The sequence below is a fragment of the Galeopterus variegatus genome, unplaced genomic scaffold (assembly GCF_000696425.1).
Source record: "Galeopterus variegatus unplaced genomic scaffold, G_variegatus-3.0.2 Scaffold491, whole genome shotgun sequence".
NCBI lineage: Eukaryota > Metazoa > Chordata > Mammalia > Dermoptera > Cynocephalidae > Galeopterus > Galeopterus variegatus.
The window spans coordinates 395,607-417,262 of NW_007726602.1; the positions used below are offsets into that span (position 1 = coordinate 395,607).

At 34.9% G+C, this 21,656-nt stretch overlaps 1 protein-coding gene across 2 annotated transcripts in view; it reads left to right on the forward strand.

Annotated features, from left to right (window-relative positions):
• The window catches only part of HACE1 (HECT domain and ankyrin repeat containing E3 ubiquitin protein ligase 1), a 108,481-nt gene that overhangs the window by 42,281 nt on the left and 44,544 nt on the right, over window positions 1-21,656 (forward strand). For both annotated transcript variants that reach the window (XM_008569397.1, XM_008569398.1), the window contains exons 7-12: window positions 1,475-1,557; window positions 7,662-7,758; window positions 8,546-8,647; window positions 9,285-9,391; window positions 14,279-14,429; window positions 20,518-20,852. In XM_008569397.1, the coding sequence (XP_008567619.1) occupies window positions 1,475-1,557; window positions 7,662-7,758; window positions 8,546-8,647; window positions 9,285-9,391; window positions 14,279-14,429; window positions 20,518-20,852 (875 nt within the window). The remainder of the gene's footprint in view (window positions 1-1,474; window positions 1,558-7,661; window positions 7,759-8,545; window positions 8,648-9,284; window positions 9,392-14,278; window positions 14,430-20,517; window positions 20,853-21,656) is intronic.

Below are 21,656 nucleotides of genomic sequence, written 5' to 3' on the forward strand. Positions count from 1 at the left end.
TTTTTTTTTTTTTTTTTGTCTGCCTGTGTTATTTCAAACAGGCCATCTTCAAGGTCAGAAGTTCTCTCTTCTCCTTCTGCAAGCCTGCTGGTTAAACTCTTTGTTGTGTTTCTTATTTCGTTGAATGAATTCTTTAGTTCAGCAAGCTCTGCTACATTCTTTTTAAGGGCATTGATTTCCTTGAACATTTCTTCTTTCAGGTCTCATCTTCTGAGACAGTATAGGGAGGGATAGCGACTAATTGTATTGGATGAGAGGAATGGTCCTAGGGGAGGGTCTGTTTCTTTTACAGGCTTTCAACTATTCCTCTTGTTTTTAGCTCTGTATAACCATCTCTGTCTTCAAAGGTAACTGGTACTTTCAATTCCTGTGGGTTTCTTTGTTTTGTTTTGTTTTTGGTATAGTCAGAATTTGGTTGCTTGTTGTAACTTTTGCAGGTATTTAAACTTCAGCTTTATTTGAACTGCTAAGTCAGTTACTATTCCTCAGTTTGCTTGCCATTTTTCCAAAATTTACTGACTTACCTAGTGTGCTATTGTATTCTTTCTTGTTTTTCGTCTTTGTGAGTGTATAGTCTTATTATTTTACTGACAGTTTACTAGGGTTTAGAGCAGCAATAAAGATGAGCACATATATTCAATCCAGAAGTAATATTAAACAGTCTAATTCCAAAGACTGTTATATATTTTTACATGTTTTCTTACTTTTTGCAGGAGAAACTCAGATGAAGATTATAGGAATAGAACAGAAAAAAATTTTTTTTAAAGGTTTTAATCATTAGATATGTATCTTAAGATTTTTATAGTAATTTACTTTCTCTTAGTTGGAGTCAAGTGATTGCGGAAATAGAGTTAGGGGACAAAGTACATATGAAGGACTGTCAGAGAAATTGAACCAGTATTGATTGGCTACTGTTAATAGCAAAAGGGCATCTTAGATTTTTAGCATTTTGTACTTTAATAATTATGCTCTTTGACTTTGGAAAAGTTATAGTTCTGGTACCTATTTTTTGTTTTTAGAGATAAGAAATTCTGGTTTTAAATTTTAATATCTAAAGCAGTAGAGTCTAATTCACTAGCCACTAGCCACTATTTAGATTTAAATTATTTATAATTAAATATGGTATGAAATTAAAAATTCAGTTTCTCAGTTGTACCTGCCATGTTTCAAGTGCTAGGTAGCCAAATGTGATTACTGACTGCCTATGATGCATCACTGCTCTAGAGCTTTCCCGGGTTAACGTGGTTTATAATACATTGGTAATTCCATATATATTGTGTATTTACTGAGAGGCTCAGAGAGGTTACTAAAAAGTTGAATTTGTTCAGCCATTATAATTGTCACATGCCCACTCAGTTTTCTTTAAAGCTTCAACTTGTGGGAGGAACTTTCCTTATATGGATTAAAATTGTGATAATTTTGTCTTTTGTTTGACTTCTCTGGTTTTACTTTTAATTGTTTCTTTTCCCCCCAGACAGTGCAATGCTTGCTAGACAGTGGTGCTGATATTAACAGGCCAAATGTATCAGGAGCCACTCCATTGTACTTTGCTTGCAGGTATGATATTTTGTATTTCCAGCTGCTCCCATTAAAGAATGTTATATATCTACCACATTACCAGACATAAACATTTCTGTATGTTTTCTAAAGCTCTCTTGTTTTCCCACAGATATTATGCTTTCTTTAAGATGAAGTATGGTATTATGGTTCTATTACTTAACTGCATGAGGAAAAGTATTTTCTATTATATTTAACTGCCAGTGTTTTTATGTTATAGGTGGGAGCTTTTGATTTACTTGATTATTTCAATTTTAGAATAATTACTTATTAACAAAAGACAAATCAATAATCTAGCAATTCCCATAACTCACTTTATTAAGTAACCAGGTAAGTTCCAGTGGGATAAGCTATTAAATTATGTCTTGGGTCCAGAGCCATGTCTTTGCTCTCTCTGTGTCTATAACTTTTAAGAAAAATTCTTGAGTCAGTTTTGCTAGATACTAAGTTATGCATTAAGTTATTTTTGTACTTCTCTCCTGGTTCATTTTCTTGAAGGATACATTTTATTCACTTACTCATTCGTGTAATCAGCAAACAGCACTCACTGTGTGCCATGCATTGTTATAGGTATTAATGATGTGGTAATAAACCCTGTCTCTTAAGGAGCTAACTATGTAATAATTATACACATGCACTCACACCACTACACACACATATGAGTATATATATACATTCACACACACACACAAATATGTATTAAATGCTACGTAAATGTAGTTTGCCATTAGCAGTAGTTCACACTATAGTGATTCTTCTCTTTGATTAAAATGAAGTGAATTGTAATATTTATTTAGGCTCTTATATTCAGATACAGAGCTCTCCAGAAAACTCCTGCTTTTTAATCCTTTTTCATATCATTTTACTGGCGGTTTTAAACTGAAATACCTACTTTTCTTCTTATTTAGCTTCTCTTCTGGTCTTCGATATTACTTTGATCAGACTGATTCAAATCATCTATTGAATTGCCTTGTATGGCTTTTGGATCTGTAGACTTCTAGATCTTATCTCAGTCTAGTCATTTTCTTACATTATACTTACGATTTCATTGCTTGGCTAGAAAACCAATTCCTCCTATAGTATCCTGAACTTATGGATAATATCACTGTTTGATTCCCCGAAATCATTAACTATCCTGAGGGGTTATCTTTAAATGAGACCTTTGTTTGAAGCTCCAGATTTGAATATACACCTGCTTGATTTAAATAATTGCTTAAAAGTCTCATAAAAAATCAGATGTTAACATATCCAAAATATAGCTTCTGATTTTCCTCTTGAAACCTTTCCTCCAGCTTTCTTAATCTTAATCAGTGGAATACTTTTCCTCCCAGATGTTTAAACCAGAAACCAGATCATTTTATTTCATTCCTCTTTCTTTCTGACCCTCAGCTTGGGATTTATTTTTAAGTTCTGTAAATTCCACCTTCAGAATAAGTTCTGAATCTCTACTTCTTTCCACCTCACTGAAACCGTATTAAAGTTGTTACTGTTTGCCTACAGTATTGCAGTAGTCTCTTAACTAGTCTCCTTGATTCCTCTGTTGCATCCTTTTGATCTATTCTTTACTCCATAAAGTGATCTTTTTTAAAAAAATGGATCCACTTTTGTCACTTTATGTTTGAACCCTGTAGTTAAATCTTTTCAGTGTCTCTTTGTTGCATTTCAAATAAAATCCATACTCTGCCCTGGCCTCTGAGACCTGCATGGTCTGATCGCTGCTCAGCTCACTGTGCTTGAGCCACATTAGTTCTATTTGAGTTCTCTAAATGCAACCTACTCTTTCCAGTGGGCTTTCTACATGATGTTTGTTTCTCTTAAAATGCTCTTTTCTAGGCTTTTTATGTGTCTGACTCCTTATTCTTCATGATTCTGCTTACCTCTTACTTTTTAGGAAGGCAGTTCTTGACCAATCTAAATAGGCCTGTCCCCAAATTTTCTATCACAGCGTTATAGCCATTTCCTTCATAGCACTTTATATTTTGTAATTGTTTATTTAGTTGTTTATAGTCTGTCTCCCTTGCATGACTGAAAGCACAATGAAAGCAAGAATTAGGGCCGAGCCCGTGGCGCACTCGGGAGAGGGCGGCACTGGGAGCGCAGCAGTGCTCCCGCCGCGGGTTCGGATCCTCTATAGGGATGACCGGTGCGCTCACAGCGCTCACTGGCTGAGCGCGGTGCTGCCGGTCTCAAAAAAAAAAAAAAAAAAAAAAAGCAAGGATTATATTTATTTTATTTACTGTTTTATATCCTATGTATAATTACAGTGTTTTGTACTTAGATGCTTAGTAGGGGCTGGCTGGTTAGCTCTGTTGGTTTGGATTCCTGTACTGGCCAGCTACCAAAAAAAAAAATCAGGTGCTTAATAAATGTTTTTGAATGAGTGAATCATTGTAATTATATGCTTGAAAAATATATAAAATGATGCCATTTATAGTAGTTAATAAAATATAGGTATGTTAGTGTTGTAGAGAACTGGGATATTTCTATAGTCAATTTGAGCATAGGGATACAGTAGAAAGATTTTTTAGAAGTACTTACTGCTAGTACTACACTCCCATCATTAAGTTTTTTTTTTTTCCTTTTTGTCTTTTTTACTGACCGGTAACGGGATCGCAACCCTCGGTGTTGCGCCCGCACCGCGCTCAGCCAGTGAGCGGGAACCGGTCTCCACATGGGATCCGAACCCTCGGCGGGAGCGCCGCCGCACACCGGGCCGGCCCCCATCATTAAGTTTTAATTTGGCAAACATTAGATCTTTTTTAACAAAGATGATTAAACAAGTCTGTGATGAGAAGTGAAACAAAAAATTAAATTCGTCATTGTAGAAGAGGGATGGTAGATTTGAAACATGGTTCATTTGCAGGCAGACTTTTGTTTGTATTTGTGATATCTACATATAGGTTTATATTAAAATGTAAATTATTCCCAATGCATTGTCTCCAGTAAATGAAAGGGAAAGGAATGTGGGAAGTAGAACGAGTTAACCCTGCAGACAAATTATAGGACTCTAAGGTAAAAGGCTAAATTGAATATAAGATTTTATCAGTTGAGAAGTGTCACTAGATATATTATCATATGTCATATTAAAGGGTCAAATACTGGAACTGTTTTCTTTTTGAGTTTTGCAGTGAATTTAGATGGTATTGGGATATAGGGGAAAGAGCCTATGTTTTAGAGGTAGGGTTCAAATCCCAGTGCCAACACTATGCAATTTTAGTCAAGTTGCTTGACCTCTGAAGCCTTGTTTGTGCAATGGAAATGTTGATATTTGCCTTATGGGACTATAGTGAGAATTAAATGATAGGGCTTATGTAAAGCATCCTGCAGAGTATTCAGCACTGCTCTAGCACACTTCTTCACTCCCTAGTGAGCAGCATAAAGTTGTATTGTCTTCATTTAATTTCTGTGCTATACAGGGGTTTCTAAGAAATATGATTCTTCTACCATGAAGACGTTTTATTTTATTTTATTTTTGTATTGCTGCTTTTCTTATTTTGAACATTATTTAACAATGTAGTGCTTCTATGAATGAGTCATTTTCAGACTGATTTAGACCTAAAATTACAATGGGAAATGTTTTCCAGTCACTTTTCTTCTCTAGGTACTCTAGACAAGACATTGTAACTCATTAGCTTTCTTTCATGAAAATGTAGACACACATTGATTTTTGTTCCCCCCCACCAGCTGGAGCCCCCCACCATTTTTACTTAGAAAGTTGCATTGCAGTTTTTTTTTTTTTTTTTTTCCCCTTTTTTGTCTTTTTTACTGACCGGTAACGGGATCGCAACCCTCAGTGTTGCGCCCGCACCGCGCTCAGCCAGTGAGTGGGAACCGGTCTCCACATGGGATCCGAACCCTCGGCGGGAGCGCCACTGTGCTCCCAAGTGGCACACTCTCCAGTGCGCCACCGGGCCGGCCCTGCATTGCAGTTTTTTACAGGTGAACTCAAAGTACAGAGATAGCCCAGGCTAATGGCCTCCTGCTTACTTAATTTAACAATACCTATTTTATAACAGTATCAGGATTAAATCAGACTTTGCACAAAGGACTGAGCATAATGCTTGTCACCTAGTAGATCCTAAATAAATTGTGCTTCATGTCTCTTATTATTATTTCCTATAGTGCAGTGTCTTTAATTTTAATTGTCAAATGAATGGTATCTAAAGGTAAAGCTTATAATACAAGCATCGAATGTACTGAGTACATATTATAAGCCAACTACCATGCTTAGTACTATGGAACAAATCTACTGTCAAGAATCTACTATAATTTAATTAGAAAGATTGGACACATGGATATTAAATAACTATAAAAGAGATATCATTAAAGTTGAACAGAATACCTCCCCCCCGCCCCCCCCCCCACTTGTAAGGGGATTGCAACCCTTGGGACGGTGTGGTCTGCACCACGCTCAGCCAGTGAGTGCACCGGCCATCCCTATAAAGGATCCGAACCTGCAGCCTCAGCGCTACCAGCACCGCACTCTCCCGAGTGAGCCACGGGGCTGGCCTCAGAATAGCTTTTTAAAGTGGATTTCTCAGAACCTTGGCTACTGGCAAAGGTATCACTGTATCCCTAAATAAATTAAGCTCACATTAGTTACTTTTCACTTGACCTTTATTTTTAGGAATGATAAAGATTAGATTAGTGTAAATTATAAAGCAATCGTCATTAACTGTAGTATGTAATATCTTGACCAACATTCCCAGCTTAATGGGAAATGATGCTTGAAGAAGATTTCTTGCTGCACACTAAAAAAGCTAATTACTATTGCTTTCAGAGGGATTGATGATTTACTTAGTGTCTTGATTTTCTGCTTTTTCATGGAATAAATTAGATACTGTTCTTAAGTTAGTTCTTTTCTATTGATATTCGTATTAAGGAAGGTAGTCAGAAGGTAGTTAGTATTATAACTGTTACAGGATTTTCTGGCGCCATATTCTTAGAAGCATCCCATTATGGCTTTTTTATTGTTTAATTCCTATTGGCTATAAATTATTCTTCATACAGCGCTGTTTTGTGAAAGAGAATGAATAGTGTTTTACTTTTTAAAAAACCGTTTCTGAGAAATCTATGTAGTCTTTGAAATGACATATTCATACTTCTTTAGATAGTGTTATTGTGGAATGAGTATGTGTCTAGAAGCCCAGAGTTCTGAGCTCTAGTTTCACCTGTGCTTGAATTAGTTGCTTTTCTCATCTACAAGGAAAAGTTTTTGGATTAGATGTTCTTCCAAACTGTATGACTCCCTTGGGCGTTTCTTAAAAACAGCCTTAAATTTTAATGTCCCTAGATTAAATTTATTTTTTATTGCCTTTATCTAGGATCAGATGAGCTCTTTGAATAATGAGACCTAGAGTCTAGTGGTTGCTCCCCTAGAGTCGCTTGGGACTAGCTGAAAGAGTATTACTTATTTTACTTCTACAAGAAAGAGAACAATTAGAGAATGAGGCATGTGGATAGTAGAGCTGTTCATTCCAGGCCAGATCGAATAGCTATCAACAGAAGCCAAACTGTGTGTTTTGATAAAATGAAGGTTGAAAGGTAGATGGTATTTTTTGTTAATAACCTTCTCTCTTGAACCCCCTCTAATTCTCTTACTTTGATACTTTTCTCCTTCCCTTTTTTTTTTTAAATTTTTTTTTTTTTTTTTTTTTTTTTACCAAGTATTAAAGTGTCATGAAATGTGCTCGTTCTTGTTTTGATAATACAGGTTCTTTTGGACTAAGAAATCTAGACATTTGAATGTGTGTGGTAGGAAGAAGGTCAGGCTAGAGTTGAGAAAGGGATTAGGAAGTGAGTGGAAAGGAAGAGTAAAGCAGAAGCCTGAGTAGTAGTTACTTATCCCAAAGTATTGTGACTTATTTTAAGTAATGTGACCCAAGTTCACTTCTAAGATTTAGTGGATCACTTTCTTATTTATATAGTGAAAATATAATTTAACATTGGGAAAAGTTTTCCTGATTGCTGAGGATGTAGTTCAGATCTTCCTGTCTTAATTTTTTTAATTGTTGATCTTGTACTGATTTGTATTAACCATCCATAATTCATAGAGAAACACTTTAAAAAGATTTTATTTTTAACTTGGTTCTATTTCTATACAGTCATGGTCAAAGAGATACAGCACAGATTCTTCTATTGCGAGGAGCCAAATATCTGCCAGATAAAAATGGAGTAACCCCTCTGGATTTATGTGTACAGGTATATTTTTAATATACAAATGGCCTCTGACTTATGTTGGTTCAGTTTTAGATTTTTGGACTTTATGATGCTGTGAAAGCAATACACATCCAGTAGAAACCGTACTTCAACCTATACAGCCATTCTGTTTTTCATTGTTAGTTAGTACAGTGTTCAATAAATTGCGAGATATCAGCACTTTATTGTAAAATAGGCTTTGTGTTAGATTTTGCTCAACTGTAGGCTAATGTGAGTATTCTGAACTCATTTCAGGTAGGCTAGATGGGGTTGGCCGGTTAGCTCAGTTGGTTAGGGTGCTGTGTTGTGTTGTAACACCAAAATCAAGGATTCAGATCCCCATACTGGCCAGCTGCTAAAAAAAAAACCACAAAAAAGCAAAACAAAAGGGTAGGCTAAGCTAACCTGTGGTGTTTGGTAGTTTAGGTGTACTGCAGTAAGTGCATTTCTGACTTATGATATTTTCAATTTAGGATGGGTTTATAGAGTTGTAACCCCTTACAAGTTGAGGAGCACTTGTGTATTCTGAGCTCCTTATCTTTATAATAGAAACAGAATGATAAAATAATTTTTTTCTTAAATGAGAGGGTGAGCACAACAATTTTTATTCTGTAATGAATACAAAGGTATTTTAAAATGTTTGTGGGAAAATGGAATTAAAAGGTAATACTGACTTCCATGAACTTTTTGAAGACCCCTTGAAAGACCTTTAAAAGGAACTTTTTTTAAAGCTGATTTTTTTTTTTGCAGCAGGCTGGTACAGTGAATAATTTTAAAATCTTGTTTTTAGGGTGGATATGGAGAAACTTGTGAAGTATTAATTCAGTACCATGCTAGGCTTTTCCAGACTATTATTCAAATGACACAGAATGAAGATGTCCGAGAAAACATGGTAATGTAATTGTGCTGGTAGCTTGTATTGAACAAGCTTTATTCAGGCTTAGCATGACATTTTACAAATGTGGCTAGTAATTTTATTATTACTAATATTTTAATAATTTGAATTTTCTTATCTACATTATAGGTTAAGTATGCATTATATAATAATTAATAAACTTTCTGCTAATTCCTCATGAATCTTTTGTCCTCTGAATTTTTAATTCTCTCCTTAAGATAACTAGAATATTCCCATGGGTAGAGGAAAAAAATCTGAAGAGGAATATCATATTGTGAATGATAATCACTAGTTTACTGAGATCTGTATGTATAATAGCTCTGCTCTTAGAAGAATTGTAGGATTTAAAAAATTCTCTTAAATTTTAGAAGTTTGAAATTAAATTTCCATAAATATGCTTTGTGGTTTCTATTCTATGTATATTTTTTATTTTTATTTTCACTGGATGATTTTGAACAAAGATTTTATATCTTCTCTCTATATTAGCTTTTAAATTTATGTAAGGCAAGCTAACTGAAGGATTTTGTTTCAACTAATTGGCTTTAAGATGCTTATAAAACTAATAGTTAATATATTTGAATAAAATTTAATGAATTAGTATGTAATTACATTTTTTTATTTGTAAAAAATTTAGTTACGGCAAGTTCTGGAGCATTTGTCTCAGCAAAGTGAAAACCAGTACCTAAAAATTCTAACAAGTCTTGCCGAAGTTGCTACAACAAATGGTCATAAGCTGCTCAGGTAAGTGTTTCAGCATAAGAGCAAATAAGCAAACAGAGCATTATCTGTTGACTTCATCTCCTGAATAGTTTATTCTGTTGGATGCCTTTTGTCAGTGGTAAGATATTATTAAAGTTTGGTGACTTAACATTGTTAGTTTTATTTAGAAGGCCCAGGGTGATCTACTGTTACTAAAGAGACATTTGTCTCTTTAAAAAAAATAAAAATAGGGCTGGCCCGGTGTGCGCCGCTTGGGAAGCACGGCAGCGCTCCCGCCCGAGGGTTCAGATCCCACATACAGACCGGTTCCCGCTCACTGGCTGAGCGAGGTGCGGGAGCAACGCCGAGGGTTGCGATCCCGTTGCCAGTCCCGGTCCGGTATGGGGGCGACACTGAGGGTTGCGATCCGTTGCCGGACACGGAAAAAGACAAAAAAAATAAAAAAAGAAAAATAGAGCGTACTTAAGTGAATTTAGGGATATGTGTCTAGAATTTTATGAAATGATTACTTAGACTAGTCACGTAAGTAAATGTACATGAATAAGAATCAAGAAAGTTCAGGAATCTTGATCTCTAATTTATAAAACTCAGTATAGGCTACTGTTCCACCTTTCATTTTACCCTCATGATTCCTTATAAGGTTTTCTCCCTGAACTGTCCTCAGTTTGGTTCTTCATTCTTTCCAAAAACTTCTATAGTTTTAGTAGCTCATCATTAAGTCCATGTAGTCAATGCCTATATATTACTTGAATTTCTATGTGTAGCATTTTCCTGCAGCTATACTTCTTTGTATGTTGTTAACTAGCCCCATTAGGAGTAAGCAGCCATTGGGAAATGTTGAATGTGTTGTTATTTCTTAGCTTACAAATTTTGAACCCCTTTGGATGCTCTCCACTTTGTATTATTCTTTTTACTAATCACTTTTACTCGTAATACATTGACAAGTTATGATCTTTTCCCACCTCTGTAGTTGTAGCTGAACTCTTTGCTCCCAACACCATGCTGCTACTATTTGTAAATCAACTACATTGCCAAATTAATTGTTAGTCCTTTGTATCAGTTTTCTGTGGGAATTTTCATATACTTCAGATCAGAATCACATTCTGTACTATTTATTAAAAGGTCCTTTGCTAGGTCCCTTATGCTTCATGTTATCAAGATCACCTTCTTGTGTTCTTTTAACCATTTAGTCTTTCATCAGAAATTCTAAATATACCATTTGCTAATGTTTTTTATTATTCTATTTCTACCTTTGAGACTACTTTTAGACTCCGTCTATAAGATTTCTTTGAATTCTGGCTTTTCATAATGCTCTCCTTTCATTTAGTCATTCCCACTAATCCATGTATTTGATGAAGCCTTTCTAAGATCCAGACATACTAATAAAAGCATGCGCACTGAAGTCAGCCAGACTCAGGTTTAAAACCAGATGTGACCATTTACTAACAGTGTGACCTCAGCAATTAACTTTTTGGAGTTTCCCTTCATCATCTCCCCATCCATCTAAAACATATTTGTGAGTGCTTACTATCCACCAGGCCATCTGTTAGGTGATTGTAAATAAAACAGGCAAGATCTCTTCCTATGTTGAATTTAAAGTCTAGTCAGGAATTTTTTTTTTTGGGGGGGATGGGTGGCTGTCTGGCAGGGGGATCCATACTAGTCAAGATTTTATTGGATTTTATTATGTTTTGTTGGAAAATGTTAGTATCTTAATGAGTTGTTGTGAGAATGAAATAAGATGCTGTAAAGTGCCAAGCATAGTGTCTGGCACATGGGTAGAGATGATGATGATGATGATTATGTAAATGGAAAATGGTGAAGATGATGATGACTTTAAATACTCGATAATACCATTTAACCTGTTTTCTTAAAAGTGGCAGGGAGATTAGTGGAACAGGAGAAACAGGGTAGGAAAAAGGGATCCATGACCAAAACAAGTTTTAATCAGCCTGCCTGTACTGTCTCACCACTTACAATGCTACCTTTCAGATGCTTTATGAAATCTGTTATTATTGTGGCCATTTTTGGCCTGTAAATATCTCTGTTGGAATTGGTGGTGAATATTGGTTGTTAGTATTGTGTTAGAATTAACTATACTCTTATCAAGGTAGATTCTTAAGAAGATATCAAATACCAGTTATTTTCCCCTGCTGATTTATGTTTAATGATATTTTGCAGATTGTCTCCTTTTTGTTTATTTATTTGTGAATCATTTTATATTTCTTAACCCACAATGTGAAGTAATTTTGGCCATTTATTTTAATATAAATTTTCATTAAGAAAATAACAGATTCACGTATATATTAGTTAGTGATAATTGAGATGTTATCTAACACTTTTAGAAAAATGGGTAGCCTATTATCTAACTGATTCTAGGGATAGATAATAAAGATAATAAACATTTACTGAGGGCCCATCTGCATATAATGCTGTGTTTGCATTGAAATAAGAGTTGTCTTCCTTTCTATATATTTATGATTGAAAGTAAAGAGTGATCGATGTGCAGATGCACAGAGAAATCATAGCTAGATGCAAAGACACTGAATAGGAGTAAACTCTTGTATAAATCAAAGGTAAGTACATCAATAGAGCTTTGAGTTAGGAAATTAATTTTTTTAAACTTTTATATTGAGACATGGTGGCTTTGGAAGAAATGATCATTTCATGATCAACTGGAGAAGGGTATGATGAAGTTGAGATTTTATGATTTTTTTGTAAAATACAAAAGAGGCATTTTACTGGTTGGAAAGTGAGAAAACGACCTTTTTTTAAAGCAGTGATTTAGCTTGGAAGAAGTTTCAACTGGGTAAAGTAATATATAATTATTAGACTATATTAATAATTGGGGATGATATTCAGATTCCATTATTTAAGAAAATACAAGGATACTTTAAAAAGTTCGTGGAAGGGCCGGCCCGGTGGCGCACTTTAGAGTGTACCGCTTGGGAGTGCGGAGGCGCTCCCGCCGAGGGTTCGGATCCCATGTGGAGACCGGTTCCCACTCTCTGGCTGAGCGCGGTGCGGGCACAACACCAAGGGTTGCGATCCCGTTGCCGGTCCCCGGTATGGGCGCAACACCGAGGGTTGTGATCCTGTTACTGGTCAGTAAAAAAGACAAAAAGGAAAAAAAAAAAGTTTGTGGAAAAATAGAAGATAATATAATCTTTCCATGAACTTTTTGAAGACCCCTCATACTTCTTCCCTTAAATAAAGTAAGATAACCCAGGAAGTATTCCCTCGATCAGATATTTAAAACAAATATTTGTGTACAGTATGTGGTAATTCTGCAGAGGAAAATCAAGTTCACTCACACCTCTCTTACAGAATTAGAGTTAACTTTGTAAAGAGCTGCAGCACAGTAAAAAAAGGAAATAGTTACAACCAAACTACTTTTCTATTTTGTCAGTGTCAAAAATCTTATGATATAAAATTAGAAACACTTCTTAAAGAGGAATATGTAAAAGTCAGTATGTTAATTAATGTAAATTAATGATTCCATACACATTTGATTAAAAGTTACTAAAACAAAGAAAAGGTTTTGCTAATGTGTTATAGCTATCCTAGTCAAATGCAGTATGGACAGCAATAGCTATTTTACTAATGCTTGTAGCTGACAGCTAATTTTTATTGATTTTTTTAACAATTTAATAATTTTTAGAATGAGAAAACAATATGAAATATTGAAGTGAAAATGTCTATGACATGTTTGGTTTACATGTCACCAGGATAGAAAAATGCCCTCTAATTTGGCATTTATCAAACTAGAATACTTGGAAGTAAGCATTTGCTTTTCCCACATTACTAATCCTTATTTTTAGTGTTGAAGGATTTCTAAAAATATTGTAGAGGAAGATTTTAGTGAACTGGGTAAAATACACATAGAGGAAGAAAAAGTAAGCTTTTGATAATTAAATTTGTACAAAGATAATTATGCCATTCTGCCCAAAAGTTTATGCAACTCTTTACTCTGCTTTTGTGCAACTGTAACACAAGATAACTGATGCTAGAGATGTCAAAATAAAACCCCTTCCTGAACAAAGAAAAAAAATTATTTAAAGCTATGTCATTAGATTGAATACAAAATAAAAAAAATACAATTCAATCCTACACTTTCTCTGTGGAAGAGTAATGATTGATATTCGTAATTAAGACCAATCACAAGGCATTATGGGATTCTGAAGGACTTTCTGATTTGTCAAAGAAAGTTTGTTATATTCAGTATGATTTAGTGTTAATTGAATTTTAGTCATCTTTTTTGTCATGGTAGGATATATTTCCTATATTTATATAGGGTCATAAGATATCCTTTTATATAGAGAACGACCCTGATGCAGATCATCAGCAACTGTAAGATTATTCAATTTGTGAATGTTCTATATGTGAACAATTGGTTACTATTCTGGAGTGGGGAAGGAATATGGGGTTGTGGATAGAATGGCAGAAGGTTCAACCTTTTTGTTAAAACAATTTAGTTGTGGATTGGCCTAAGAACATCATCAACATTTATGCCATTGCTTCTCTGTGAAATGTACCCAGAGTTCTAAAGAATAAGTTTAATTTACAAATATACTTTTGGAAGTGAAAGTTGGGGGTTGCCTTGAAGTTGGTGCCTCAAGAAAACCAATTGTTTTCCCAGAGGTGGTTTACTTCATATTTTATGTTATGCTTGTTGGTTATTTTCTGAGTACTTAAAAGTTAGTAATTTTTGCAATGAAAATAATGTATATTTGGTAGCTTCTTGTTCAACAAACCATTCCACTTCCTATTATGTTAGGAGTAGAATTTTACTCCAGTTATATTCTGAAACAGATGATTAGTGGGATGAAAATGTTTTAAAATAGGTATTTTAAGATGTAATTTGTTTTACTCCATCTAATCTGTTCATATTTTAAATTTTATTTTAAGCCTTTCTAGCAATTATGATGCTCAAATGAAGAGCCTTTTAAGGATCGTGAGGATATTTTGTCACGTCTTTCGAATTGGTCCATCCTCCCCCAGTAATGGAATTGATATGGGCTACAATGGGAATAAAACTCCAAGAAGCCAGGTGTTCAAGGTCAGAAAAGTATGTGGTGTTGTTAGGAAAACAGATGTAAAAGAGATGAATTTGACAAAGCATGCATTCATTAATCAGAAACCTCATGAATAGGATGTAAGTTTGGTTCATATCCGTATCACTTTTTTAAGTTAGGCATGTCTTTTCCCTTTCAACTCTGTTTAATCAACAGCAAATCTTAATTGATGAGCTTTCTATATTTTTCTTACATATAAAATTTTTATTCCGTTAGTGTTTATCTAAGGGTAGAGATAGTATAGTGTTTAAGTTTAATTTTATTGAACTATGGATTTTTGATGTAATATGCAGTCACCATGTTTTTTTAAAAAAATATTTCTTATTAGGAAGGGAAGAAAATACCAGTTTTTATTTAGATATTTTGTGTGTGTGTGTGTGTGTTGTGTGTGGATATGTATGCCTTTTTTTTTTTTTTGGTGGCTGAATCCTTGATCTTGGTGTTATAACAGTATGTGTTTTTAAAATAAGGTTACTTTCATTTATTGGTTTACTAACAGTTAATTACTGGGATCACTTCAAGGAAGACTCATCGAGAAAGTTTCTTTAAATATTTTGGATTGGGTCAGTTGCCTTTTCTATACAAGCACATATTGGATGGAATCCATGGAAGAATGACTCTATATAAAACCCAAGGCAGTGTTGCTACTGTGTTAATTTATTATTTTATGAAGTAAACAACATGAATATGGCTACAACTTTTATTGTTAATTTTTTTTTTGGTGGCATATTTTTTTTTTTGTCTTTTTGTCTTTTTGTCTTTTTCCGTGTCCGGCAACAGATCACAACCCTCAGTGTTGCCCCCGTACCGGACCGGGGACCAGCAACGGGATCGCAACCCTCGGCGCTGCTCCCGTGCCTCGCTCAGCCAGTGAGCTGGAACCGGTCTGTATGTGGGATCCGAACCCTTGGGCGGGAGCGCCGCTGCGCTTCCCAAGCGGCGCACTATCCAGTGCGCCACCGGGCCGGCCCTTGGTGGCATATTTTTAAATAACTCAAATTTTGGAAAAATGTGTGATTTAGTAACTTTTTAATGTTATTTTTTAAAGGTAATTTTTCTTAAGAGATTTTCATAGTGTAGCATTTGCTTTCAAGTTCATAAAAACATATTTCTTTAAACAGTCTTTTGATTATAAATATGGATTATCTATCCAAAAAGTGATATAAATGTTTTTATGTGCCACTTCCTTGAAAACTAGTTAGGGTCGACAGATTTACTGTCTAAACTTTTCAGCTAAATTAATGATCTATGCTAAATTATTTTCTTACATGGAAAATTTTTGGCAGATACTTACAAGTAAATGGTTTGCAAGCATTTTGACAATGGTAGATTCTTTAATACCTAGAACAGATACAATAATTTTTTAGAAAGGTACGTCTAAGTGTCTGTCAATCCATTTGTTTCACTCTCTTTTTTTTTAGTGTAGGAAAGAAAGTTTTCAGCCAAGCATGTATATATATGTACGTATTTCTTTTTTTCCCCTCCTTTTCCCCCCTATTATGCCACCTCCTGGAAGAATGAAGTTATGCATCTTCTTGTAATTCAGATTTTGGCTTTTCAAACACTACCTTGAACACTAGTTAGGAGTGACAACTTACTGTCTTTGTAAATTTGAGTCTAAATTATTGATCTACTCTTTTGTCAGTGCTGTTTTTAAGTCAGTTTTACTGCTAAGATATTCACATAACGTGAAGTTGTTCTTAATGTGTTTTGGCATGGCTTATTCTGTGACTAAATGTTATCCTTGATTTGATTTCTACTCATCTTTTCTACTCATCTATAATGATGAATAGAAAATCAAATCAGGTATAGATATGGTCACGATTATCCAAATTGGGTACGGATTATATTCAGTATTGTTTGTTATTTTGTTAAAATTTGAGTCTGCCAGTTACTTGCTAATGATATCAGAAAATAAAAATAACCTCTCCGTAGGCATTTAATGCTTGATTTAAATGTTTTCTACCTACACAGTCAGAATAGACATAAACAGGTTGGGAAAAGATACCTGTTTTACCTTTTTAGCTTTTTTTAAAAAATGGAATACAGATTTTGTGTTTTGTCATACATCTATGAGATATATATATATATATATATATATATATATATATATATATATAAATAAAATATAAAGTTCTTTCCTACTAGTTAATTTTTATTAAAGATTTCATAGAATTATAATTTGGAAAATTTGGTAGCCAAGAAAGATTGAGGAAGTTTTAACTTTAGGATCTTGCCTTTTGTGTAATGATGAATATGCTAATTACCCTGATTTGATCATCACACATTGTATACATGTATTGATATTCAACTCTGTACCTCACAAATATGTACAATCAATAAAAAAAGAAAAAACAAAAAGATCTTTTGGGGTTCTGGCATTTGACATCCAGTTGAGATTAGTCAGACTAACAAAGGATTTCAAGGTACTATTAATGAACTATGAAGTTAGTAGTGGTTTCCTTTCAAATTTAGTCCTCACTTCTGCACATCTTGAAAATTTTTAAAAATTGGCTAACAAGTTTGGGAGTTTATATTATAGTTTTGAAATATATCTTAAAATGTTTATAAATCATGTATGATTGTCATATCATTTTTTACTAAATGTGGAATATGATTCTGTGGTGAGAATCACTCTAATATGAACTGAGTATTTTGACAGTGCCAAGAAACCTGCTAACATTTTCTTTTTTTCTTTTTTTTCCTTTTTGTCTTTTTTACTGACCGGTAACAGGATCGCAACCCTTGGTGTTGCGCCCGCACCGCGCTCAGCCAGTGAGTGGGAACCGGTCTCCACATGGGATCCGAACCCTTGGCGGGAGTGCCGCCGCGCTCCCAAGCAGCGCACTCTCCAGTGCGCCACCGGGCCGGCCCCCTGCTAACATTTTCCATAGTAATTGACTCATTGTTCAGTAACAATTGATGCGTAGGGTGTTTTGTATCTTATCTAAAGTATTTTATCATTATTATTTATGAATATAGAAAGCATCATAGACAGGGTATGCAGAGGTTTATTTTTAATTTTTAAAATTTATTTTAATTCTTTTTGTCTGTGACTGCTTCCACAGTTAGAAGTTATTTTCACAGTATTCTTTTTTGTGATCGAGGAATGAATTTTTTGAATATTCTCAAAGAGACAACTCCCTAGGTAAAGTTACCTCAAGGTTGGGGTTTAATTAGTGCCTGTGTGATTGAAGAAAGAAAAGGTGGGGAAAAAGGGAAAAGTAAAGAAAGACTCAACATGGCTTTCTACTACTTTTTTTCCTCATTCTCTTCTAATTCTTTGCTGTATTCCTTTACTGGAAACTCTAGCTTTTTAGTATCTTTGTTGTCACTATTATTTTTACACAGGTCCATTTTTTGTTTTGGTATTATTTCTGGATTATTCAAAATTTGCCTTTAAGTTTTGTACATTGTCAGTATTTGAAAACAGGACTGTTACAGGTTTAGGCTCAGTGCACATCTGCCTGATCAGCATGTGTCATTTCTTGCGTTAGGTTTCATCTCCATGCAGCATGGTGATTCTAGGTTTTATCCCTTCTCATTTAGAGGCCAATTATTCCTTTTTCCTTTTGTTTTAGGCAGTTTTACATAACCATCTGTTCTTTCCATTTTGGAAGTTCATTTTCTTATGTAATGCTAAGTAGTTTTTCTGACATAAGAAGTTCTTTTTGATGTTCTACAGCAGGTTTGATGTTTTGCTCATGGAGAGAAACTATAGGCCTATACTTGGATCATGATTAGAATTTTAAGACATTTTCAGTGAAGGTATGTCAATGTCTATGGCAGCTGGTGCTTCTTGCCTTAAGCAGCTCAGGAACCCTGAATCTTCCAACTGTTGTTCCTTACTATGGAAAAGCCCTTTTATTGGTGAGAGAGGTGCTCATTTTGACTTCAAAGAGGATGTAATTAGTTTCTCTTAAAAAGGGAAACACTGCTTACCTGCCTACCTAGTGCATAATTACTAAATATTTGTTGAGTGAAATGTTTTTTAGTTAAACATAGTGGTGGTGGTGGTTTTGTTTTGTTTTCTGCTTTTTGGTTTAATGTATAAATGAAGACCTGGAATGATTTAATTGTTTGCAAGTTCAATAAAATATTCTCCAAAATAGAATGTTATGGAAGTCTGAAGAAAGGCTGAGGTATTTGTTAGTTAACAATTGGGAAGAATTTCCTGGCAGAATAGGTTATTTAAATGTTTTCTAGGTTCCAAATGTCGTTGTATAATCTCTTTCTGTAGTGGTATGTAAAAGTAAGATAGTTGAGATAGTTGAGATATTTTAAGGGTAGGTCTTTCTTTTTATTTTCCTTTTTGTCTTTTCGTGTCCGGCAACGGACCGCAACCCTCAGTGTCGCGCCCGTACCGGACCGGGACCGGCAACGGGATCGCAACCCTCAGTGCTGCAGCCGCCCCTCGCTCAGCCAGTGAGCGGGAACCGGTCTGTATGTGGGATCCGAACCCTCAGCGGGAGCGTCGCTGCGCTCCCAAGCGGCGCACTGTAGCAGTGCGCCACCGGGCTGGCCCCAAGGGTAGGTCTTTCTGAAGCATAGTCTGGATTATACCATTCTGTGATCATATAAGATTCAAAAAGTAAGATCAACTTTTCCATTCGTTTGCAGAAAGACAGCTCATCATTCTCAGAAGGAATATTTAAAAGAGTATAGGATAAGGGACTGTTTAACTTCTACCACTCTTTTAAACTGTTAATCTTTGAGATTAGAAATATTCTGACTGGTCTTTTTTTTTTTTTGCCATAAAACAAATCTTAATACATTTAAAAAGACTAAGATCATAGAAAATATGTTATCTGACCGCAATAACAGAAGGAAATTTAGAAAATTCACAAATGTGCAGAAACTAAACAACATTCTCCTAAATAAGCAATAGGTACAAAGAAAAATCACAGGGAAATTAGAGAGTACTTTGAAATAAAAATCAAAGTGTAACATATCAAAATTTATGGGATGCAGGACTCATGCAATGCTTAGAGGAAAATTTGTACTTTCAGACACCGATATTAAAAATAAGAGAATGTAAAAATAAGAGATGTAAACTTCTACCTTAAGAAGGTAGAAAAAGGGCCGGCCCGGTGGCGCACTGGATAGTGCGCCGCTTGGGAAGCGCGGCGGCGCTCCCGTCCGAGGGTTCGGATCCCGCGTACGGACCGGCTCCCGCTCACTGGCTGAGCGAGGCGCGGGAGCAACGCCGAGGCTTGCGATCCCGTCGCCGGTCCCCGGTCCGGTACGGGGGCAACACTGAGGGTTGCGATCCGTTGCCGGACACGGAGAAAAGAAAAAAAAAAAAAAAAAAAAAAAAAAAAAAAAGAAGGTAGAAAAAGAAGAGCAAATTAAATCAAAAGCAAATATAAGTAGGTAATAACAAAAGATCCTGTTTAAGACACATTATAGTCAAACTGGCAAAGCTCAAAGACAAAGAAAGAATCTTAAAAGAAGCAAGAGAAAAGTGTTAGGTCACCTACAAGGGAGCCCCTATCAGACTAACAGCCGACTTCTCAACAGAAACTCTACAGGCCAAAAGAAAAGATTACAACAGAAATATATGAAACAGGGAATTAAAAAGCAATAGAGAAAATCAACAAAACCAACAGTTGATTTCTTTAAAAAGACTAACAAACTTTACAAACTTTATCTAGACTGACCAAGAAAAAAAGGAGAGAAGACCAAAATCACTAAAATCAGATACAAAGCAGGGGCATTATTGCACTGTCATTATAGTTTTTTATGGTAGTAAGATTTAGTTTCTTTCTCTTTCTCGTTTGCATTATTGCTTTACCAGTGGGTTTTGTTCTTTCTTGTGTATTCATGGCAGGGCTTCCTTGAGGATTTCTTGTAGGGCTGGTTGTGTAGTTGTGAACTCCTGCAGTTTTTGTTTGTCTGGAAAATACACTACTTTTCCCTCATTTCTACCTTTAGACATTATTGTCACATTAACTTGGGAAGATAAAAGTATCTAGAGTAAATTTTCTTTTTTATAATATTTGTCTGGCTGTGTGGGTTTTTAAAATCCTGTACAGTTTAAGAATGATGTCTGGAAAACTCTTTTTCTTTTAGCCTCTGGAATTGCTTTGGCACTCATTAGATGAATGGCTAGTTTTAATAGCTACAGAACTGATGAAAAACAAAAAGGACTCAACGGATATCACTTCTATTTTACTGAAACAAAAAGGCCAAGATCAAGATGCAACATCCATTCCTCCATTTGAACCTCCAGGACCTGGGAGCTGTGAAAATCTGTCCACTGGCACAGGGGAATCTAAACCAGATGCTCTTGGAAGGAAACAGGAAGCCAGTGCAGATTGTCAGGATGTTATTTCTGTGACAGCTAACCGACTAAGTGCTGTCATTCAAGCTTTTTACATGTGCTGTTCTTGTCAGATGCCTCCAGGGTAAGAAGGTTTTGGCTTATTATTTTTTTCTCTGATAGATGAAGAAAAACTATGATACTTTTGTAATTTCAGTAACAACAAATAATAATTTGTTGACTTTAGGTTGTATCTGATCTTGTTTTAGGATGCTTGTCCTAATCTAGATCTTGTACAAAATACTTTAATTTTAAACAAGTTGTATATGTTATTTCAGTGTAGAATGGTGAATGTCACTTCATATAGTATGTCTTAATTATATGTATTTGGAATGTGTAGAGCCTCTAGAGATGTGCAAAATTTCAAGATTTTAAAAAATTCACTTGATACCATCTATTGAGCAGTTACATATATATATATATATATATATAAATACACAATGCAATAAAGCAAATGAAAAGAACAAGCAATTTTCAATTAGTTTTCTATTTGGTTTTCATTTTTTATGATTCTCGCTAATTCTAATTTCGGTTGTGATCAAACTGTTCCACCACGACTCCATTGGTATCATTATAGATTAATAAAATTATTGGGGAAATCAATTTAGCTATGGGATAGAGTCATAATGCATATTCCATTGACCTGATTGATCTGTTTTCTGAAAATTTATGCTAAACCAAGCAACAGGGAAGAAATAAACCAGACAAATAAAGGTGTTCATTGAAAAATAAAGGTAACCTAAATGGCAAGGAACAGCTGGAAACGTTAATAAATATAAAGAAATAGCAATAGGGAAACAAGCATAAAACTATGTCATATACTACAAAAATATGTTTGTGACTATTCATTCACTCATTTGTTCAACTAATATTTATTTAGTAACATACT